Source organism: Erpetoichthys calabaricus, chromosome 17, assembly GCF_900747795.2.
Source record: "Erpetoichthys calabaricus chromosome 17, fErpCal1.3, whole genome shotgun sequence".
NCBI lineage: Eukaryota > Metazoa > Chordata > Cladistia > Polypteriformes > Polypteridae > Erpetoichthys > Erpetoichthys calabaricus.
The window spans coordinates 89075-114000 of NC_041410.2; the positions used below are offsets into that span (position 1 = coordinate 89075).

The 24926-nt window shown below is 44.9% G+C and overlaps 1 protein-coding gene across 2 annotated transcripts; it reads left to right on the forward strand.

The window, feature by feature from the left end:
• The first annotated feature begins 1401 nt into the window (after nt 1-1401).
• Nucleotides 1402-21653, forward strand: LOC114667686 (keratin-associated protein 10-4-like). 2 transcript variants are annotated; one of them, XM_028823082.2, is made up of 13 exons: nt 1402-1580; nt 4643-4762; nt 6774-6926; nt 8518-8616; nt 8955-9092; nt 11944-12072; nt 12195-12341; nt 12838-12930; nt 13349-13480; nt 15422-15526; nt 16508-16648; nt 18876-18983; nt 21087-21653. In XM_028823082.2, the coding sequence occupies exons 1-13, from the start codon at nt 1445-1447 to the stop codon at nt 21299-21301; spliced, it is 1716 nt and encodes a 571-aa protein (XP_028678915.2). In that variant the 5' UTR covers nt 1402-1444; the 3' UTR covers nt 21302-21653. The 2 variants fall into 2 exon arrangements, with proteins under 2 accessions (XP_028678915.2, XP_051776370.1); XM_051920410.1 differs by lacking the exon at nt 6774-6926.
• Nucleotides 21654-24926: the final 3273 nt, after the last annotated feature.

Genomic DNA, 24926 nt, shown 5'->3' on the forward strand with positions numbered 1-24926 from the left:
CTTCAAGCCAAGCCAAGCTGCAGCTCCGCACCCAGAAAATACCAATGCCTTCTTGGCCTCTGCCAGACACCAGGAGATAGATAGATAGATAGATAGATAGATAGATAGATAGATAGATAGATAGATAGATAGATAGATAGATAGATAGATAGATAGATAGATAGATAGATACTTTATCTATATACTTTATATACTTTATACTTCATTTAGGAGTGAGAGACTGTACAAAACCAATCATATTCCCAGGGCAGGAGGGGCACTGCCAGTCCAGTAAAGAGAAACACTGGGCCCAAGGGTCTCACTGTCTTGTTGCTCGCCAACTTAGCCCCTGCTGCTGAGTTTTGTGCTTCTTCGGCACCACCTCTTGTTATCCTTGATGGTTGCCACTCCTTCTCCTCCACCCCGGCCTGACTACCTGCCCTCATGTCTTTCTCTCTGGCAGACAGCACAGGCCCTCCGGCCTCACTCTCACTGCGGGTTTAGATTTTGCCTTGAGGCAACTCTCAGTACTTACACGGTGTGTCCTCCATCAATGCTCTTTTGTTAATGTTTCCAATCTCATTTAAAGCTGATCCATCAAGCAGATAAATTGCTCAGTTCTCACTGCGTCTCCCAGGTCCAATGCCCTTGAGGAGTTAGCCGCTGCCAGGAAATGAATTATTATGTGCATTATTTGATGTTGTCTGCTGTAATACTACAGTGTCTCCTCGGGGTCAATGAAGTCTTTTTAATGTCTTTCATATTCATCTGTCGTTCACATTGATCCAATGTATGTAGTGCCTTTTCACAACTATCCCTTGTATAAAATGTTAAAATCCATTGTCATGATGCCAGCGAGTGGCGACACGTTGAGTGTTAGGTTGACCCGCGTGCCCACCTGCTGCTGTCAGGTGAGGTGAGTGTCATGGTGAGAGCTGTCACTGTGATGTTGGTCTTCTTTGTTTCCAGACAGTAAATCTCTGGAGTTCCACGTTCTGGAAATCCTTGGAGTGTTGATCTTTGTTTTGGCCGGCTGTACCTTTGAGGTGCCTGTCACATGAATATGTTTACATGTTGGGTGACATTTTGCTGAAATGCAAGACCAGAGCAGATCTGTGCTGCCCTTGGCCTCTCCTTCTCTGAACGATGCATTTGTTCTCATTTTGGGCGGCACTGCTCTTCTTGTTCATCACACCGTTGTCTGCACCAGTTCAGTAGACGTCCATACAAGACCACCACTCGGCTTCATTATCGGTGTTGCAGTGGATGGCATCTTCAGAAAATAAGTGTTTATGTGAACCTGTACTTTAAAAAAAATCCAGCCTTGGCACTCAGTGAAGGCCTCACCCCCTGCTGATCAGCAGCTGTGTGACGTTGGCTCTAATGTGAAACACTTTCATTTTAGGCCAGCAGAACTTGTGCTTCCACATCGGGAAAGTACAAATGAGGAGCTCCATAGATAGAAATGTGGTCACCTGACACGGCAGGCTTCGCCAATCAGGCAGTCAAAGCAGGAGAGCTCAGCTGTCATTGGGCAGAGGCGAGTGCCACCATGAAGATGAAGTGGAGCCTGCTGATTAAAGTCCTGTGTGTCATGACAGGTAGGGGAAACTGGGAGCACTGGGGGCCAGCAAACGTGGAATGAGCAGGGACAATTAAAGGAGTGAAAGGCACTATATAATGGGTATGATGTGATAAGTGTTTCATAAATAGATTTTAACAGATGGAGGGATGTGAAAGGCACTCTGTAACAGAGACTGAGATGCGAGTTATGACATATGTAGCTGTGTAATGGACGGATCGGACAAGAAGCAGGGCAGCCTCGTCCTTCAGTTCGGCTCATCAGGCGCCAGCCGTTCTCAGTCAGGGCGCTCAACCCAGAAACATCTCTTCAGGTCCATTTGTGGAGCCCAGGAGCACAAGCCTGTCAGCCTCTCAAAGTTTCTTTCCAGGTTATCTCTGAGAGGCACGTCATGTAGAAAGGCCATGAGCAGAAATAATCATAATAATAATAATAGTGAATGTGAGCAGTTAAAGCATTCACAGAATCGTTACGTGTAAAACTAAATAGGCATAAAAACGAATAAAGATAATAAATACAAATGTAAATCGGAGACACAGATGGGCACAGAAATGTTCAAAAGTCTTTCTTCTTTAGCAGAGTGAAAATCAAACTACTGACTTATGGAGGTGCTGCAGAAACCCTGAAAAGCTTTAGGAAGGCTCTGGGTGAGATGTTGGGACAGATGAGCTATTAGCTTGAGGGATGGAGTGGCCTCCTCTCATTTGTCAAATTTCTTATGTTCTTACGGTATAAATGTGACGCTTTCTGGCAAACGAGGAGAGTGGAAGTCACGCAGCTGTTTAGGAGCCAGTGGTCCATGACATGTCTGCTGCATTAATCTCCTGTACTTTGGCTCTCGGTTTTGCCTTTGTTCTTGGATTCCTTGGGTTTCCCACTTATGGTTTTCATCCCAGGGTGCTCTTATTTGCATTTTCACTTGGCACCATGGTTCTTTGCTGTCCATAATGTGTACTTCGTTTATACTTTGGTTACAACCTTTGGCTCTGTTTTTGGGTTTGCTTTTTGTTTCTTGTCTTATGGGTTTTGACAGTCCAGTAATGATCTTGGCACCACACCGCCTCATTGTGTCACAGGGCCTGACGTACAGCATACAGTATAATTATTATATATCTGGAGATATCCGTGAGTGGATTTGGTTCATATGTACAGCAGGTGGGGTGAAGTAGACGCTTCACTGAGTGTGACATTTCTGTATCAATCCAACACCCCACGAAGGTGATTCAAGCGGCAAATAGCAGATGTGCCCATGTCAATGCCATCCAACCAATGACAAGCCTGTGGTTACGCTGATGAAATGGTCTGTGGCTGAAAAGTCTGTGAGTTGTGTGCACGGGGAACAAAAAAACAAAAAATAAGGTCTATTTAGTGATTAATCTTGAAATTTCCACTTTAATTTCCTAGTTTATGTTGTCATTAAAGCAGAACGTCGTAACTAAAGTGGCGTGTTATTCCAGGTGCTCCCCAACCCATCCGTTAGTCACTTCAGGCTTCTTAAACAGACAGAAAGGCAGCCGCCATTTACATGACGAACTGCATTAAAGCGTTACATTTTACAGATGAATTGTTAACTTCATTTAAGTCATTTGCACTGTTTATAATTAACACTGCTGCCACGCGCTAAGGGGGTCCGATGCCTGGAGTTTGGTGAGCTGGCACCTCGCCCCTTGACTGTTCCTGCCTTGCACCCAATGCTTGCACACAAATACACTCGCGTCAATTTAGCATCACCAAATCCCTTAACCTGCATGTCTTTGGAAGGAAACCCACCAGGAAAACATGCAAACTCCAGGCAGGGGACGTGACCCCCTTACTGTTAGGCAGCAGCGCTACTACTACACCACTCTGCCCCTCATGTTTCATTAATAACAGTATACATTATTTAAACAAAGTTAACAATTTATCACTTCATCACGTAAATGACATCAAGCATAAATCTCAGCATCACAGAGCGAATGTATTCTGTGTGGCACTCGCCACCCGCGGGCACAAGAGGAAGCCCATTTAAGAAGCCCACAGCGAGTTGGGAACACTCAGAATACGAGGCATGTAACATGCTGCTTTAGTTACGATCGAGTTTGAGAAGCTGGAGTAACATTAATCATCGATTTTAAGATGATGTTTACGGAGTTCTACTTTAATGACAAAATAAACAACGAGATTAAAATTGAAATTTTGGCTTTTATCCTGAAGTAGACCTTTTTTTCTTCACTGTGTCCTTATTTTTTTAATCCTGTGGCCCTTATACGCTTCTGTAGAGAATACGTCAACTGCCAGTGCTGAAAGTAAACCAGAAGAGAAGCATTCTGGAAAAGCAGATCGCTCTCCGAATCTGGCATCGCTGATCAGTGTGCTGCCACCCGCTGAGTGTCGCTCATAGACTGAGAGAATCAACAGCTATGCTCTGAGAAAATGAACTCTAGAGTAAGCATTCATGCTAAATAGTGGGCCACAAACCCAGTTAAAAGGAAATAAAAAGCGACACAGGAGATGCCAACTGCTGTAACCACAGAAGGGACGGCACAGCATCCAAGTCCTGACTGCACACTAAAATGGAGAACTAAAATACAGTAAGTTGACATAACTGGCTTGACTGTAAAAGCCAAACTCGCCAACAAGATGCTGCTTTGCTTGTATTTTTATTGTGCCCTGAGCATTTGCAGGGCACAGACTTGAGGGTCCGGTTTTTACAAAGAAGCCCCTGTGAGCCGAGCCTTCTCCAGCAGCAGATTTCGCCATTAGTCACTAGCAGGAGACTTGTACCCAGACATTTACCCCTGTTCCAATAATCGCTCCTGTGGGTCTTGCTGCCTTTTGACAGCACGTCCATTTTAACTCCTGTAGACCATTTGCAGAGTGACGCTGATTAGAGATGTTAAATAATAATTCAATAAACTACTGGAGAGTCTTGCAGAGACCATTTCTTTATTCAGTTAGTTAAAATGGCACCCATCAAAGTGGTAAATAGGGAGCAGGACTACACACCGAGTCCAGTAGTCGAGCCAGTCCTTGTCGTGGGCTGCACTGCTGCAGTTTTCTGTCTCAATTGTGAGTCTTGTGTGTCTGCTTTTTCATTGCCAGGCTCAGCCTCCCCCTTGATGTGCTTCACGTGTCCCACATCTGAGCCGTGTTCTGTCAACCCTTTGGTCTGCTCAGATCCATCGATGAAGTGTGGAATCCTGGCTGCCCAAATTACTCTTGGTAAGAAGAGCAGGGAAAGCTCTGCAATTATTGGCCTCTCATACATGTTTTAAAACCAACCAGTCTGTTCTGGTCATGTTAGGTGGCAATGGGTACAACACAGAAATAGGAAGGAATGAGACAAGAGGTCAAAGTCATATGGAATACGTGCCAGCCATAGTGCCAGTTATGTTTGGTTTATGGGATGTCACCAGAGCCAGTATGGGAAGCCAACCATCTGGTACCTGAACTGTGGGTTCCAGCAGTCACTGCTGTGCTCTGCCACCCTAAATATCCTTTAGGAGACCATTTGAAGAGCTAAGTCACATGACGTATGACAAGCCAGAGATGTTTTTTACCACCCAAGTAAGTCTGTGTCCTAGGGTATGATGCTTGCTACTCCCCATATTCGTGCGATGCCAGGCCTCATCAGTGTGGACCCACTGCCATGCTAATTAACCAGTTACACTAACTAACCTGAATTCACTGAAACTCTGAATGGGAAGAAATGAACCCCAGAAAGTGGACAAGAGGATATTTTATGGTTGTAGTAGTTGGGTGTGTCGTCTTGGAGTTGCCATGATGATTTAATGCCAGGACTTGTGACATCTTGTATGATGAGGTGCAGCTGAACACAGCGCTTAGCACACAGCGCTGCATTTGATTGGCTGCTCCAAATCTGGCCATGTGGCTCAGGTGCCATTCAGGGTGCATTTCAGTGACCGTTAGTCCTGGTGCCCATCTGCTGTTTTTGGAGACACTTCCAGCAGAACTTGTCCCTTAATAAGACACCTTGACCCCATGATGAGGAATGCTGGGCAATGAACAGAAAGCAAGGTGGGTGGCATGGCTTCAAGGACCAGATGGACTATGGCCCAGAACATTTTGCTTTCTTATTTGTACTTAAAACATTTTATTCAGATTGTTAAATGAAGGTGAAACCACACACATGTGAAGAAGTTGATGCCCCCACTTTTGGCTTCAACAGATGCGTAAAAGAAGCCATTGAGACACAGCAGTCTTTCCAAAGAGGTGAGCTAAATGAATTTCTGAAAGCTACAAGACATGGCGTCTTTCTGAAGCTTCTATACAGTTAAAAACAGTTGTGGACATTTCTGGGATTTGTTGATTGTCTCGTATCCGAATTGTTAATGTGTGAACTTTCATTACGTGGTATCATCATTGTGATGGTATTTAAGATGGTGGCGTGCTACAGCAAGTGTCCCCGATTTTGTTTTATTTGAAAAGCCTTTTTGCAGTGTGTGCAGCCAATTTGACTTTCGACCTCGCAGACAGGAGTCTGTAAGTAGTCCATCTAATAAGTGACAGGGTGATTGTTGGGATTTCATGATAAAAATAACATCTTTTTAGGGTGAACCAGATAATGAAGGCACAAAAAAAAGGTCAAAGTCGGAACCAGGAAGTCAGGAAGCTTGAACATCAAAACTCACAGTCGAAAGATTCATTGGCCAGAAATCCTGCTTGCCTTAATGTCCTTTCCCTATATGGCTAATAACCTTCTCAAAAGGTCCAAAAACCTGAGCACCCACATTAGCGTGATGCCATCTTAATTAGCAGCAGTGATTTGTGATGTATAGCATCATTGAAGAGGACATCACTGCCCACAACAACATGTGCAAAGCTATGCAGCAATTGCAAAATGGTGCCACATGGATATTACTAGCCAAACAACACAATTACTGTAATTCCATTAAAATTAAATATGATCTACCACACGTATGGCTAAAGAGATTCACACCAGTGGCATGGCAGCTAATAAGAATGCGCCCCCTGGAGTGGCATTTTAGGGAGGCCTGATGTGGAGGACAGACCGTCTAGCAGTAGCAGTAGCGAGGTTCAGCCATCTTCATCTGATACGTCACGGCCCACAAGGCTATTGGCAGGCTACTTTGCAAAGAAGCAGGAATCTTGGTTTTCTTTGTCCCCCAAATCTACTTTGAGTAATAACGAGCAGACATCTTGACTCCAGACGTGGCTGTTCTCTGCTCAAGTCCATCTTATTCTTTTTCAGGTCCTTTCTCTACATCCACTTACAGATCTTCCTGCTTGGACTCTTCCTTGTGTAATCTACAACTTGACTCAAATGATGGACACCTGGGCGCCACTTTCATCTCACAATGCTGCAGTTCGGATCTGTGCAACAACAGGACATTTGCATTTGAAGGTACTAATGGGGCAAAGTGAAGGCCCATCCAGCTACAAAACCGTACAGGGTGGCCTGCTGGGTAAGGCTCCAGACTCGAAAGCAGAAGGTCGCCAGTTCAGTACCGTGACTCCATGCACGGTGTAGTCGGGAGCAGTTTGCTTCAGAAAGGTGCTCTGCACAGTCAGAGTTTTAGTGACGCAGTTACTGAGTAATGGCAGCTGAAGGGCAGAGAGTGGTCAGTGGGCATGGCCTTTGAGAAAATGCGGCTGCCTGTCGGTGACCCCACTGTCAGAGTTTGCTTGTCCAGGTGTGTTCTGCATCCAGCCGTGGGCACAGCCATATTAGGACCAACATTTGTTATTGATTTATTCGCCTTAGGAGGGTACAGTTGTCCTGCAGTTCTTAAGTGTGGTCTTTGATGGTTGTACACCCATTATCAGGGGAGTCAGAAGTATTGTCCTACACTGAAAAAAGTATAACCTCCTTTCAACTTAAAATAATTAAGGTAATGGTTCACACTTAATATTTTCAATCTGAACCAATATAATTCTTTTTATCTTATTGAACCCACAATTTTTAAGTTGAGGCAAATCATTTAGAGTGATTTGTGTAATTCACTTGTTTTATATTGAAGTAAATCTATTTTTTAAGTTGTTACAATTTAAAATGGTTTATTGACTGTAACCTGTTTTTATGCTATTAGAAATATTATGAACATAACACATTCCAATGCTGTACTTTTTACATTCATTTAAAAATCTAGTGCAAATACACAAGCATTTTGCAGTGTAAATCTTAAATATACAACAAAAAATTATTAAATGCTTCTACAGCTTTCTTGAAAGAATGTTTTATCACAAGTTCTTAAAATTAACAGTTGAGAAACAGGGTTACTTACCAGAAATCCTCCATTATAAACATCTGCTGCTGAAAATGACCAGACCTGTATGGCCACGTCCACTCCACTCGGGAAAGTCTTCTTCTTTTTAGGCAGCTGGAAAGCCAGCACACTGGAAAGTTCGACTGGAAGAAAATACAAACGGCCCTCGCACACAGCACACAAACAACCTAAAATATGAGGTTAACTCAAATAGGATTTCTACGTTTATTCCCTCCACCATAACTTATTTTGGTACAAACAAAATTTTTTACTTTGATTGAAACCTGAAACCAAATATTTCAAGCTACAACACTAAATAACTAATCTTAAGTTGCTTGAAAGAAACAATTTACGCTGAATGAACAACATCAATGTTATACTTTTTTCAGTGTAGGCACAGGCTGTCCACCAGGTGACTTATTCCCTAACGACAGTACTTGGTTCCCAAAATAGCCTTTCTGATAAGGTTACATTTCCTGCTGACCACCATTCTATATGCTGCCACTTTGTCACATTCAATGACTGGATATGCCTACCAAGGTTCCTTTTTTGTACCTGGCGCAGATTGTCACACATGCCTGATTCTTCTGCTTGTTGCCTCAGTCCTGGACTTGAGCCAGGAAAAGAGTCACAACAGCACCATGCCACTTGACTTAGCCTTTTTCACTTTTTCTGACCTACTAAATCATGAAACTTGTGCCAACTCCATTCCCTCTTTTTCAATTGCAGCAAATGCGACGGTTGTCAATGGCCTTCTCTGCTACAGTGGCATCAGTGAGCCTCCTTTACAGTGCAAAGGCATGGAAGACCACTGCTTCACTGCCAACAGTAAGTAAAGAGACATGAGACAGAAAGAGGCACTTGATAGGTGGGCACAGAGGGGACACAGAAGAGATGGAGAGACAGTAGGTGGGCAAAGACAGAACTTTTCAGAAAAGTTCACATCAAGCAAATGCAGCGGGTAGAACGTAGGCCTCAGCATCCCAAATGATCGAGAGATGGGCACAAGTATCAAAGTATGGTGGTGATGGTTTGGCTGCAAAAAAGACTTCCTGCAGTGTCTCACGTTGGATGATGGGGTCTCCGGGCTTAGGGGCCAGCTGATCACAGACTGGATGTCACCAGATGGCTGAGCTCTTCTTTCTTATTTCTCACATTTCTTGTAGCTGATGTCGGGGTGCTAAATGGATGTGCTTCCATAAACGCTTGTGACAGCTTTACAGCCATTGCAACTTACCTGAAAGCAACAGCGCCAAGCAGTGTCAGCTGCTGTCAAGGATCCATGTGCAACAGCCCACAAGCCGGTAGGAGAACTCAGTCCTTCTTTTTATTCAAATCCACTTTGTCTGATTTTGTATGGCACACGATACACATGGCACTGTATAGCACACTGGCGAGGCCACATCTGAGGTACACTGACCAGTTTTGTGTTCCAGTTTTAAAAATGAATTACGTCTTCAGTTCTTTTCACTTGGAGAGCCTTGTTGGCTTAGTGCTTTAGATGTTTTAAAGGGCGGTTAGGGGCTCTGAATTTATTTTTGACATTAGTTTAGAATTTCAGTTTTGATTTACAATAGGAACTAAAATCTTGTGTGCCTTTTTCTATCACTGCCAGCGTTGTTGTGGTAAATCGTCCAGAAGTGCATGGTGTGTGACGTCACCAATGTAACAGTATAAAGGGCAGCGCCGCACACCTCCCGGTTGTTCGAGGTTACTGAAGATGTAGCGCATGTGTTTCTTTGTGTAGATATTGCAAGGTGAAGATTTCTTTTGATTCATTTTTCTCAACAAAGGCTGCCGTTTAGATTTTTTGGCTCCATTATTTGTTCCTTCTGACCTTTTGGTCATGTAGTTTGGCCCATCATTTCACCATCTTTGTGTCACTAATCAGACTGAACTTATCTCTCTACAAATGGAGACAAAACATCCACACAACAAAAACTTAGACGAGCTTGGCATGGCGTAACATTCAGGTGCACTCAGCTAACGGATATGAAGGTTGGAGCATTGCACAATTCTTATCTTCTTCATCCATGAATCTGTTATTACATTTTGATTTATTAAATGAGCCAATGAGCCACTTTCTGTAGTAATGGCATTAAATCTGAGCTTTTTATCAGCACCTTACAATGGACTCACCCTAACAAAGAGGATTGTGGCGGCTCAATGACTTTCATACACAGCTGGCTGCACTTCAAGTGATGTGACGATGGCCTCGACTGATGTGTGCCAGTGCTGGAGGGTCTGTGCCTGACTGATCTTCAGCTTTTTTAAACAGAACATTTTTGAAAGTGCGCCCAGTAAAGTAGCATTCAGTAATTAGCAATTGAAAAATGACTATTAATAGCAAATGACCAATACTAGCATCAGATTAGCATGAATATCACATCGTGAAACGAGAAAAGCAACTGAAATGAGCTCCCCACTTAGCCATTAATATCAGTTAAAATGCAGGAATTCATTCAAAAGGGGGCATTGCCGTGTTGTTAATGAGTTCAGATGCCATTTATCTGCAGGTAGAGGACGTCGCTCCTTTACAGTACTAATCTGCAGATGATATTGTTCAGTCAGTTCACTCTTATATACACTTGTAGAACTGCATTCCCCATCCACTTCTTTCCAGTCGATTATTTAACTTATCTAAAGCACCAGGAGAGGGCGATACTGCGTGAGCTGTTAGCACGGGTGCCCGCTCTGACTGGCATCTGACTGACTTCCTTTGGGCATCTGAGTGGCTGTCAGATGAGTAAAAGTGGAAAATATGCAAATTCTACAAGTTCAAGCAACCGTGCTCAAGGTCAGATTCAGAGGGTACGCCAGTTTCTAGCTGAAGTCGCACAGAATGTTTCTCTGTTTTAAGGTGGATCGCCAATTTTGAAATGTAAAACTTCGTACAGCATGATCTATTTGAGGTATCTGACCTTCTCAAATTTCCTCAAAGAGCTAATGTGCCACATCTCAAAATAATTGGCCCATGGGTTCATGTGGACAGATAGAGAGTCAGGGGCTTTCGCAGTAGGCACTGGACACATTATATACAAACGCACCTTAAAATGATATCACAGCACTTGAGGAAGTCCAGAGGAGAGCAGCTTGGCTCATTCAAGACCAAGAAGAGCAAGCGAGGAGGGAAGACAAAAAAAGGTGATGGAGATTATGAAGTGATGTGATGGAAAAATTAGAAAGGGAATTAGTCCATTGGACCAAGACTTCTATTTTGAAATGAATTCCTCAACAAGAACACGCGGACACAGAAGGAAACTTGTTAAAGGGGAATTTGACACGAGTGGTGAAAGAGAACCAAAGACACATGGAATGGGTGACCAAATAGTGTTGTGGAGAGTGGCAATCTCAACTTGATTAGGATTGATGGACTAAATGGCCTGTGCTCTTCATTATGTAATGTTCTCGTGATGATGGAGGACACCACTTTATGTTCTTCTGGTTAGTTATGGAGTGAATCTCTGGACAGACACAAAGAGTAAGTGACAAGAAACCTGCTGTGGCCCAGGGGCACCACCCATCCTGACAGCCTTCCCATAATGCCCTCCACTTGTCTAAGCACTGATGTCTGTGCCCGTCAGCACCTTTGCTCTTCCAGCCGTGATGGGACATTCAATGGTCACTTGATCTCATGCTGTGTCGGACTTCTCTCTGTCATCCTTGCAGTGCCATTTTACAACTCAGCTTTTGAAAGTTTTGTTGTGCAGTGAGGCAGGTGTTGGGGTGGGAAGCCATCTTCTGTTTTAGGTCATTAATCACACATTTTGTCCATTATTAATAACTACCGGTAAGTAAATGATGGACGTCTGTCCTTGAGGCATTGGCCACATTCGTTGTGAGAATTCAGCAACAGCAGCCGTCCACGCCAGGAGGACAGGGGGTACTTGTGGCACAGTGGCAGCACTGCTGCTTGCAGTAAGGAAATTGTGGATTGGCTTCTCGGGTCCTCCCTGTATGGAGTGTGCATTGAGTAGTAAGAAAAGCGCTAGATAAATGTGAAGAATTATTATTGATTATTGCTTGGAACAGATGGGGTGTGTGCCAGTCCTTACCCATGATTCTTGGCAGTAAATGCACTAAACATTGGGTCACTTCAGAAGTCTTGAACTCACTCCCATATGTTGACTAATGTCTGCAGTTGCCCCTGACCAGGTCCAGCATCGTCCATCACATGCTACTTGTGCACCTCCGTGGATTCATGGACCTCCTGTACTGATGTGCCAACAAACTGCTCAGACGTGTCAATGGAGTGTGGAGCTGTGGCAGTCCAGGAGGCAACAGGTGAGTCTGGTGAGGTGTACTCACCGTGTGTGAGGAGTTGGTTTGTTGCCCAGAATTGGAGCAGAAGTCATCCTGAATGACCAAAGGTCAGTCTGTGTCCCACATGGTGTTCTCTTTTACAGCACAGTCCACCCAAACCAAGTATTCCCATGCGTGTCTGAACAGAGCCTTCTGCAATCTGACAGCGTCCATAAATGTTGGAATACAGCGGGGCGTCTTCACTTCCCAGTGCTGCAGCTCACCTTTATGCAATGGAAATGCAGTTCAAGGTACGTGACTTGGTCATTAAGATTGCGCTGTCCCCTGTGTTTGTAGAGGATTACAATCCTCCACCAGCAGCACCTGATTGACTCTTAATGCATAATGGAGTCGGCAGCCAAGCTACTCAAGTTGCTCATTTTCAGAATCCCTTAGGTTGCAGCAGAGCTAACGGTGTGGCATTGCTGAAGATCTTCGACAAGATGGCTCTTTAGCTCGCCTTCATTTCCCTCTTTAACATTATGAGAATTTTGGAATGATGCCCTCTGCTCTCATACCCTGTAAGGTTTAGTGGGCATTAGGGTTTGTTGCGCCATTGCATGTTAAGGGCTTCCCAATTATATGGAACAGAAAGACCTCAGCGCTGCACTTTTGGGGTTGTGATGTTTCCAATGTCACTTCCAAGATCTGACCTGGAAGTGACCCTGAGAGAGATGAATTTCGAGTGGTCTCTTAGTGCTCCGTCCTGCCACCCCAATCTCTGATTTGTATTTTTATTAACTGCAGTAAATGCAACTCCTGAAAATGGCCTGGAGTGCTACAGTGAATTCCAAAATGTACGGTGTCTTGGCATCGAGGACCGCTGTGTCAACATCAAAGGTAAGTCCAAGTTACAGGACACTGGGCAACATTCTTCAAAGAACACAGACACAGATGGTAGCTTAGATCAGCGATGGGTGCAATGGTCACCAGTCAGCTTCTGATGCTCCACATGGTGACATAACACTGAGATGGACAGATGTGAGGAGCACACAGCAGGCCACATGCTAGGATTGAGATGGGTTAGAAGAAGCCACAGCAGCACACCTCACGAGACAGGGGGACATCCTAAAGGAGAGCTGGGTGAAGAAGGGCCAGGATGAGTGAGGCCATACAAGCCGCAGGAGAGCAAATTCAGTTTGAGATGACAGTTGGCTGCACCTTGCAGGTCAGAGATGTCAAAAGTGGCCGAATATGGTGTCACTGGATCACACACACTCAATGCCACCCCATGTGACGATTGTTGCTTCTCTTGTAGTTCAGAACCTAACATTCAGTGGATGTGCTTCGAAGAGCGCTTGTGACAACGTGCAAAGCCTCGGAAGCTATCTTGGACTGGCAGCGGTTCAGGTGGCCACCTGCTGTGAAGGATCCATGTGCAACAGCCCTGGTAGGCCAACAATGACCCTTCTGTGTCCTCTAAGTGTGCTCATTCATTCTTCTTTGTTTAGCCTGCTGTGGAGTGACACAGCACAATGGTTCTTTGTTGCTCCAAGGACCAAGGCTCCATTTTGAGGGCTGTGTCCACTGTCCACCTCACCAGGTATCCTTCCTACATCTGATAGACAGACCTGGACACTGAAAGCTGGCTGAATGGGAGAGTGAGTTGTGATTTACGTGAATGGAGATCTGGTCTTCAGGAAATATGAGATGCAGGGGACGTCATATGTTGAGGGTTATGCTTGGGGGGTAAGACCCTCTAAGGCACAGCTGTCACTTCAGAGGAAAGGCAGGAGGCCCACACACTTCCTGCAGGTTAGCAGGACTCTGCGGGTGCACGGGTGCACTAGATGGAGCTCTAACTTGAGGTCATTCTGAGGCTTGGCCTACAACTACAAGCAGCCTCGAGTCGAGAGGGTGAAGGGGTCTAGCGGGGGGTCTAGTCGAGAGTTCAAGCCTGCATCAGAGAGGGTTATGTGTGTTGTGTGTTGTGCATCGCCTTGGTGTCTTCGCCAGGTCTCTTCACGTTAGCGCACTCTGACGATGCATCAGGTTTGGATTTTGTGGATGTCCAGCACTGCCCTGAGTCGTCACGGTTTATCCAGCCCTCTGTCCTCATCAGTCACCCAGCTAAAGTTACCGAGTGGCCTTATTGGTCAATGGAGACCCTGAGCATAACTCATTGTATGGTCTCAGTGTGTCCCACTGGCTGCTAGAGAAACCCTGGAAGCGCCACATCCTGCAGGATGAACATCTTTTTGAAACACTTGTGGTACGCACTGGAGACGAGTAACCTCCTTGGTGTGTAGCCGCAGAAAGTCTAGAGAAATGTGCAGGGTGTGGCACAGATGAGTCCAAATCCTGAGCCAGAACGCGTGGGCATGCCTGGCATGATGATGTCCCCCTGCCCGGCTACTACTGTGATATGCAAAGTAATCGATTTCTGAAATGTGAGCTCAGCACCACGAGTGTGTCCAGCAGGTCTGAGGTGGGATTATCAAAGTCCCCCTTTGTGGACATCGTCTTTACTTTATGGTGTTACCTGTGACAGAACGTTTGGACCATCTTACACTCATGTTTGCACCCTTTGTGTATGTGAAGTTTGTCTTCACACCTCTTGAATGATTTCACTGTGATTTTGGTAACACCTTTCGTGGTTCTTTTTTGGAAGTCTGCTGCTATTTTAGGTCAAATCTCTGAATGGCGCCAGCTGTGCCCATTGCTGATCATGTGACGTCATTCAAACCTGTCTCACCTAAAATGACAGACCACTGTGTTTTGATCCATTTCACCCTTCGGCTCCTTCCTTCAAGTTAGCGGACGCTGAAAGGCACTTTGAGAAGGTTTTGGTGTTTGGCCTCCTTTTGGTTCACTCAGCCTCTGTTTTTGGCTCCAGTTCTACTCTCTCCGTTTTGAGCTTCTGCCTCCTGGGCTCTGCTTTTCTGCTGGCCTCACAGATTATTCCCCACACTTTATAAGCCTGAGGTTCACTTTGTCATTTTCAGCCCAGAAGAGTGAATAATGTGACATGGACAAGTCACACCTCATGGTGCTCACGTGGCTCGTGTGACAAGTGGAACCGACTGTTGGTGTTGTTATCTGAGATGTCACGATGGCACATGTCACTGGAGCACATGCAGTCCTGCACAGTCTGATCTCGGAAATTCAGTTCAGTTCCCTGTCATGTAGCGCCCCTCACTGACTCGTCTTATTGAGCACCCTATGCTGAGGCTGAGGTGCTGACTGATGAGGTCCACAGCCACAATGGCAGTATTGGCTTTGTCTCTCATAAAGAGCCGTCAGTCCAGTGAGTGCAGGAGGCACCAAAGGATCTTCCTGCTGCTCATCCTGTCTCTAATGAAGTCTCCGTTTTCTTCTTTTTCATTCCCAGTTCCTTTTATCAGCTGTTTCTCCTGTAACGGACCCGACTTGTGCTCTCAGAATTGCATCTCGCCATTGATGACCTGTGGAATCACCGAAGCGCAGACTGTCCAGAGTAAGTCGAATGAGGCCCAGTGGCCTGAGATGACAAGGTGGCTCAGTGGTTAGGGCTGAGCATCACAACTTCCCAGCCCAGTCACACCATTGCAAGTCTGAATGTTCTCCTTGTGGCTTTTACTGCCCCACACGTGCAAGTTCAGGTGTTTGATGACATAGGAGAATGGCGATGAGAACATGCGCTACAACTGATTAAGAGGTATTGAAAGGGACTAGATAGTTCATGGACAGGAAAAACAGAAATGAAAAACACAAATTCATAGAAATAAATAATGGAATCATGTAGCAGATGCGAAAAGCACAATATAATGGATGTGGAGGGCACGATATACTAGACAGGAAAGACGCCATATTATAGACATAAACGCATTGCAGAACAGAGCGCTAGAAAGGCACTATATAGCAGATGGCTACTAGTGTCACTTGCAGAGTCCAGTGAAATTTGACTTGCCTGCAATACTTCCTGGGAAAGGCACTATAAAATCAAGAGGAGATTGAGAGGAGACACTGAGGGTTTAAAATGATGAAGGGGCTTTAAAATGAGTTCAACAAGAACACAGGGACACAGCTGGAAACTTGTTAAGGGGCCATTAGAAAGAGAGCCACAGAAACCCCTGGAATAAGTGGCCGAGTAGCCAGGGGGACTTTAGGGACCCCCAATACTCACTTGATGTTATTATGGAGGAGTTGAGTGGACAGGACTGGCGAGCTTTGTTAGGCTGAATGGCCTGTTCTCGTCTCTCTTTTATGTTCCAATGTTCTAATAACAGCTGGATTGGAAAGGCGCTATACCACAGAGGGGCAGACAGAGATCGTGGTGGCCCAGCATTGTCATGTGTGCAAAAGAGCACCAGTGCAGCATTTGTAAGGCACTGCATAATAGAAAACTAGCCTTGAAATTTATTCTATATAAGAGATGACTAGGAAAGGCGCTACATGCCAGACTGACAGCAGCTTTCTTCTTTCCCTCTTTCTGCAGATGGCCATTCTCAGAGTCGCTATGTGCAGAACTGTGCCAGTCCCCAGATCTGCAATGCCACCTTATCATTTCTCAATGGGACTGCCAGCACGACTTTCTCCTCCCAGTGCTGCTCCTCAGATCTTTGTAACACTGCCACAGGTAATGATGTCATCGATGATGGTAGCTTTTGGGGTCTCCTTTATTTCTCAATTGTTTACCCTTCCTTCAATGCTGATGTCTTTACAATTGAGTAAGTGGTGTCCATGTGCCCCCAGCATGTGGGCATAACTGGTCCTCACACAAAACTCTTGCTGCTGAGTTTCTCCATCACCCTCTTAGTCCAGATGAGACCCCAATGACTGGCCGCAGGAGGCCTCACAGTGACAACAAGGTGGTTGACGAGGCAGGCAGACGCTCAAAGGATCGCCCAGTGAAATGCCACACTGCCAGGTATCTGATGCTGAGATGTGACGACTCATTTGTCTGACTGCCGTTGGGCAGGCTGGCATCGTGTGAGATTCATGAGTCTGAGCTTCTGTTTTCCATTTTCTGGATGTCCCCACACTGTCAGATGCTGCCACCCTTGAAGCCAGGCCTCCTTTAGGTGTCTGCGGAGGCCTCTTAAATTCTTGTGTATAGACAGACAGGATTAGCGATGCTGGTTACTCTCCCGTTGTGAAGGTGCAGCTTCCTTTATATTCCCTGCTTTTCTTGACCATTCCGGGGTTTCTCTGATTTTCCCCAGTGTTGTTTACAGCCACCTTGAATGACGCCCCATCAGTTTCGCTTCTTCTTCTTGGTGACTTGTCATCCTGCTGCTTTTCTTTGATAATGTCCTCGGCTATCGTTATCAAATGTGTACACTGGACATCGGCCAGCAGCTTTGTTTTCAGCCTTTTAGCAGCTGAATTGTAAGTACAAGTGAGCCACAGCCTCTCTGTCTTGATAGTCTATTAGCGTATCCACGTCAAATACTGGCAGAACAGCGTCGGGTGCTATAAACGGTGCTGACCTGTGGGTTGCTAAACAGAAAGGGCGCCAAGCTAAACAAAGCTGGCAAACGAGTCCCAAATCTACAGATTACAATATCTGAGCGGGGCAGGTAGCTGTAATTCCAGCAGTGTCCTGTAGAGCTCTCTGTGAACTTGGTCCCCCAGGTTGTCGAGTGCTGCCAGGAATACACCATGGGGTGTAGGGGGCCCTTCAGAGTGGGCATTAAGGGCATCTGGAGCCCGGTGGTGAGCTTGGCCCTATCTTCTGCACTGTCTTTGTGCTTTTAAACTGCTGCATGTCACCAGGTGATGACACCACTCATCATGCTGCTGCCCTCTTGTCCTGAAGGCTTTAAGAAGCAACGTGTCTTTAAAGTCCATTTGTACCCCACCAGATTAACAAGGGAGATCTATGGGAGCACCAGGAACTGAAAAGAGTGGAGTGGGCAAGTGATGTGATATAGATGATTGAGAGAGGAGTTGAAAGGCACTATATAAAAGATAGACTGATAGATAAGCACAAAAAGTGCTATAAAAGAAACAGACAGATAAAGATGGGCACTAAAAAAATGAAAGCTAGATATGCAGAAGAAGCTCTGCATGGAAGACAGAAATACGCTATATAAAATAGGTCAAGCGGAGAGATCTGGAAGGTACAACATAACAGAAAGATGCATTGAGACCTTAAAGGCACTACAAAGGAGAGAGCTGGATATATGAAGAAGAAGAAGAAGAAGAGGAAGCACTGTATAATACACCATATAACAGATAAACACATAAAAGGCGCTATATAGGAGCAGATCTTAAGGATGCTAAATTAAAGAGATGATCAACAGAAAGATATAAAAGGACCAATGCTAGATATGGACAGACAGGTGGACTGGCATGGAAGGCGGCCTGCAGTGTAACATATGGAAATGTGCCTTATAAGACAGATGTGACAGGCAGTTCATGAAACATCGACGTGAAAGAACAGAAGACGGAGGTTTGAAAGATGATATGCAACATGACGACAGATGGATATGAAAGGAAAATGTAAATCTAATGTAATGTGAAATATAAAAGTAAATCTGAAAGATGCCACATAATAGAGAGCTAGAAAGACATAAAGGCACCATAGTGAATACAGACAACTGCGGAATGTAAATGGGTATGAAAGGCACTATATACGATTGACAGTCACTCCTAAGGAGCCTCAGTGAAACCCAAGGGCTCGCCGCAGCTCCTTCTCCTACACTTGCTATTTCTTTAGAACAATCACAGAAGACTGGCATTGGGTTTCTGCAGTTTCCACCCGGAATTCAATGCCCATCTGCCCCTATTAGGGGATGCCATACATGCCCAGTGTTAATGTCCATGTTTTATTTTTTTCTTATCTTTATTGTTTCTTTCAGTTACTCAGGCCAATATGAGCAGCCTCAAGTGCAAAACTGGAATACAAAATGACTGCATGGAGATTCTGCCATGTAAAGGCCATGAAAACCGTTGCTTCACCATTGGGCGTAAGTAAAGGCGCCGCTCGCTAAACCCGGTTGAGTCTGCTGCTCAGCTACATTAGCAGCTGCTGCCAGCCAAATATGTTTAAATAAAAAATAAAATCCAACTTTATGAAAATATGCCAGTATGCCAAGTGATGTACAGTGAGTTCAAGACAATGGGTGGCTGTATTATCGTAGTATTTCCCTCTACTTACCCTTTACCTGTTTTCTCAAGGGTAAATGTTCTCGTCAAATTCGTTATCGGGTTGGTCTACTGTTGCACTTTAAAATGAACACACACACACAGACCCTAACCAACAGGGCCCCATGAATGACACACACACACGCTGATTAACCCTTAACACTTTAAACCACACATCAGCCTGTCACTCAGCACTTCAAGAGACTTACTTATTATCGGCACAAACAACATACGATGTTTTAGTGATATCTCAGACCTAAATATTACTTTTGGTCTACAAGAATACATTTAAACACACAAAGACTCCGCACTCTTGACTATCGGCCATTTATCAGCCCAGAATACCTTCTTTTTATCGTACTGTCCCTCCTATTGAGTGGCGCCCTCACTCTCAGCCTTATAAACCTCGCAGCACAGATATAATGGCAAAAAATCTGGCTGTCACCAGGTGCTCAAAGAAATCTAACTTATTAATTCAGTCACTCTAGACATTAAGACAAAGCATAGAAAGTTAAAAGCAGCAGGGTATTTATTACAAGAATAATAATAATACCACTGGAACAAAGAATAATAGAAATAGGTACTGATAGGAAAGTCTGAATATATATATAGTCTTTAGAAAAAGCTTACGAAAAAGTTACAGATGACAAGGATGAATGTCCCAGGGAGGCGTTTGATTTAGCAATCGATGTTCATGATGCCTTTCTGACGACCAGTGCCGTCTTCGTCCGTTCCTCTTCTTCTCCTTCTGTACTTTCTTCTTCTTCTCCTTCTGCTCTTCTTCCTCTTTCAAACCAAGGCATATTTATTATGAAATGTCATGCCTTGGTTTCACAACACATGCACCTGATTGGCTGGCTGTCAATGTGATTGACGAATTTTACTCAAACTCTTTCCCAGATAATAAAGTTCTTTGATATTGCCTCAGTTTCCCAGGGCATAAACCCAATTGTTGTCCCAGATGTCCATCCATAAAGTAATCAATAGCCTGAGGTGTCGACTCAGTCTTCCTTTCCCAGGTTATAAAGTAATTGAAGCCACCAGAATGTCTTCCTTTCAATGTTGGAAACAGCTGTTTTAAAGGTGAGGTGTAAGAAAACCTGCTTTGATTTGTCTTAATTGTAGTTCATCTGTTGTTTTATCTTGACCAAAATATAATGGAAAATTAAACCAAAATGTACAGATTTCATACACCATAACAGTGGCATTACATGGAGACAGGGACACCTTCTACTCACTGTGTGTCTCTAAATGTCCGAGGCTTTGAATGGCCCCTTGCCACTAGGGGGAGCCCTGCTAGGACAACTCAGAGAAAATTCAGACTTGAACTAATTCAGCAAAACCAAAGGTCATGGAGTGTAAAGCTGAAGAGGGAGTGAGTGACTAACTGGCAGAGGTCAAGCGGAGAAACAGAGACATCTAAGCCTAACGGGATCTTGAGAAATTAGGTGAATTCTGGGGGTGCCGTGTGCTTCAGCATCTGTGACTAAAGTGGAGGGGAGCTGAGAAAGGGGGTCATAGGGTAGTCATTGACCTTCAACCAATCAGCTTAGTAAACCGAGTCTCTGATGTCATTAACCAGGAAGTGCAAAATCCAGTGAGTGTCATCATTCAAATTACTAACATGACCAAGGCTTTATATTTGAAAATGAAAAATTGTGTGCTTTATTTGTGATGTCAGGGGGCAAGTTTAAAGCTGGTTGGTTGAAAGTGAAAGTCGACAATAGCAGATCACAGCTCTTTTAGAAAGAGAAAGTGAACAGTCAAACAGAGAAAAGGAGAAGGGAGATGAACCGAAGGAGACACGGTAGGCGCGGGACATGTGGGTAAAGAAACAAGCCAGCTGCAGCCATCTTTGTTATTATGGTGTGCTTATGAAGGTCAGAGGTAGTAATACTGAATACTGGTGTCTTCGATTTTTTCAGTTCAGGACCTTGGAGTCGTCAGAGGCTGTGCTTCTAAAGCAACTTGTGACGGCATCACCAACCCAGCGGCCATCTTGTTTGGCTTGTTTAAGATGAGCACAACATCAGCCATCACTTGTTGTGAAGAAAATGAATGCAACAGCATCGGGAAGACCCTGGGTCCGAGTGCCGCCTCGACTTTACCGCTCCTGACAGTGCTGCTGTTCTTTTATTAAGGCAGACATCACATGTGTACAGGCCAGCTCCTGAAAGTCTCCTTTGATCCTTTGACCCTTGTCTCTCTGCTTTGTGCTCCACTTCCCCAAAGGTCAAATCTGCAGCTAAGGTTGTCAGCCTGGGCGGCTGCTATTCTGTCTTTGTATTTGGGGTGCTTTTTGGTCTCAAAGCAATGAGAAATTCAATAACGTCAAACAAGATATGCACTCACCACGTGGCCATTTGTGTCTCTGAGGCCTTTAATGCCATCTAAAACAGTCACATGACAGGCCACTCCAGATGGGTCAGTTTTGCCATTTTGTAATCTTTGTAATGGGTGAGACGTTTTACTTAGAACACAACATCAGTGTCACGGTCTCGATGATATGTCTGTGTCCTTGACTGAATTGTGTTTTCTTTTCAATAAAATATTATAAAAAAGAATTCAGTTACCTTTTAAATGTAAGCCTTTATCTCAAAAAATGACTTGAAAAACTCTGGGCCAAGATCATTTTAGAATGGCCGTTGGATGTGGATTTGATTCAAAATCCGGACAGCATACAGTATTGCACATCACTGACGTCGGCTACAAAAGTGGAAATGAGCGGGTGAGACCAACATCACCTCACGGGGTCACCAAGTCACCTGCTGTAGCTGAATCTCATTAACTCAGAGGGCATTGAATTATACAAAACACCGGAATGACCAGAGAAGCCCCAGGTGAAAGGGGCACAAAGTGCGGAGATCGAGCAGGTAGCGTACTGCCGAGAGGTACAAAGTGGCAGGCCACAAGAGCATATAGTGACAAATTAAGTGTGACATAACAAATGTGCCAAAGTCAGAACCACAAAATCAAACCTGACGCTCACTTAAACTTAAATGTATCCCAAAATTGAAGAAACACGGTTGTGAAATCATGCGCAATATCAGTGAAGCCAGAAACATGTGTGACTTTTTTGAGAGAGTATCCACAATCTTGGACAACAGGAGCTTCCAGCTTTGAAGTGATGTCATTAGCGTGACTTACAGGAGACGTCACCAGGGAAGTGAGGGGGTGTCGTTAGCCACGGGTGCACAAAATAGAATCTCAGTAGTTCCAAAAATGTCTTCAACGTCATGACCAGTTTTTATAATTGAAATAAAAATCCAATGTGTATAAAAAAGTCCATAAATTCTTATAGAAATTCATAATCCTAGACAAATATTAAACAGAGGCCCAATCGTGTGCCCTCCTGACTTATGATGAGCTCAGAACATGAAACACACGTCCATACTATGAGGCCCTGCTCAGGCTTTATAACACACTGGTGAGGCCTCATCTGGAGTCCTGTGAGCAGTTTGGGTCTCCATAAGGACATAGCAGCACAAGAGAAGGTCCATAGAAGAGCAACTAGGCTGAGTCCAGGTCTACAGGGGGTTCTGAGGAAAGATGAAAAGAGCTGAGCCATTACAGTTTAAGCCAAAGAAGATGAAGAGGAGACCTGACTGAAGTGTTTAAATTGATGAAGAGAATTAGTCCAGAGGATCGAGACGGTGACTTTAAAATGAGTTCATCAGGAACATGGGGACACAGCTGGAAACTTGTGAAGGGGAAATTTCACACAAACATTAGGAGGTGTTTCTTTACACTAAGAACGATTGACACTTGGAATAAGCAACCAAGTAGTGTGGTGGACAGTAAGACTTTAGGGACTTTCAAAACCTGACTTGATGTTTTTTAGAAGAAATACGTGGATAGGACTGGCGAGCTTTGTTGGGCTGAATGGCCTGTTCTCGTCCAGAGTGTTCTAATGTTCTAACATGGCGTCTCCAAGTTCAATGCGCCTTTGCACACTCCTGGCTCTTACCTTCCTTCTTTCTTCGAGGCGGCCGTTCTTCTTCACGGTTTACAGTCACTGGTTGCATTTTAATTCTATCCGAGTGCTCATTGGCTGTTAACTCTTACAGACAGACACAAGAGCCCGCCCCCTATGACTCGAGACTCACTATGAGGAAGTCAAAGCAGTTGGACAAAGAGGTGCCAAATGAGCCAAACAATTTAATGAAGGAAATGAGACTCATCACGGTTTCTGTTTATTGGACTATTTCATTAGCTCTGTCAGTTTTCATATCCTCTGATGTTATTTGACAACACATTTTTTCATTTTAATTCCTGGTAATTGTCTTTTTGTTGGGATTTCAGGAATGGGGTAGCATCATGAACCCAGAAACGTATGCACTCAGGCGGCTGAAAAGATACCGAATGTGGAAGGTGGACGTGTATTTCATTTCATTGTCCAACTATTCATGTCCTGAGGCCGCAGGGCAAGTCATGGCAGCATTGGGTTAATGGGTAACCCCAGACAGGGTGCCATCCCTGCGCAGACCCCTACCCAGTATCCAATTCAAGGGTCCAGTTAGCCTGCATGTCTTTGGGATAGAGAAGGACAGTTGGAGCATCTGAAGGAAACTCGCTCCAATGACATGGGAGAGCAGACCCCGGAGTGCAGATGTGCCATGCCAACTACTGTGCCACCATGTTGCCCCTTTGTGCTACTACAATGTGGGGTTTGAATGAGCTGAGGAAGGTCTGTACTATGCCAAATCTGCAGGCTTCTCCTTCATGACTCCACAACACGAAGTCCACCAGGCAAATCTGGGCACCCCCAGAGTGCCAGTCTGAGTCCAGGGATTAGCAGGTCCAGATGACACCTCAGTGTCACAACAGGTGGACTCAGATCATGGGACAAAAGCAGTGACACTCACCTGGCATCATGAACAGCAAACTGAAGACATCGAGTAAACACATAGAGATACAGGCACATGGGCACAGACCAAGAAGATGAATGAGCACCCAGAGATGGCGTCCATCGCATTTCAAGTGTTTGATGCACCCTGACATTCCTGATCCAGCGCGGGTTTCTGTTTTTCATCAAAGTGACTCAGCTTCTCTGAAGGAAGTAACCTTAAGTCAATATTTCCAAGCTTGTTTGTCGACACGCCACTCCACTCTGAATTCTTTAGCTCAGTGTTTGACTCCATGAATTCTATCTAATCTCAAGCCCTGTAAGTTACAAGGAAAACAACCACGTAATCTGGGAGCACCATGGAACTTGGTGGCCAGCCAAGAAGGTGCCAGCCTGTGGCCCATGCAGGGCACACCCTAGGGGGCCCACGATGCCCACCACATTGTGTTCTAACCCTGTTGTTCAAGCTGAGTCCATATGGCAGCCCTAATATGCCAGAGAAGATAGCAGGCCTCAGGCAGGCAGTGTGCTGCAGTGGTTAAGGCTGTGGACCTCAGACCCGGAGGTTGTGGGTTCAAATTCTGCCACTTTCACTGTCACTGTGTGACCCTGAGCAAGTCACTTCACCCACCTGTGCTCCAAAGAAAATGGAACCGATGGTCTCCCGAAAGTTGCCAGTCACCTTGGTAAGTGTAAATCATAAGAGCTAAAATGATGATGGCTGTCTAAAGAGCCTGGTCACAGAAAACGAGCAGACCACAAGATGCCATGTGCTCCTGCATGTCTGCTCCTTCGGCGGAGTGAAGCCTTCACAGAGTTTACTGAAGGACAACTCGACTGGGGACTATGGATATTCATAAGGCCTCTTCAGAGCACCAATAAGGGTCTATAATGGAGTGGGGTGGTCCTACTAAAAGGT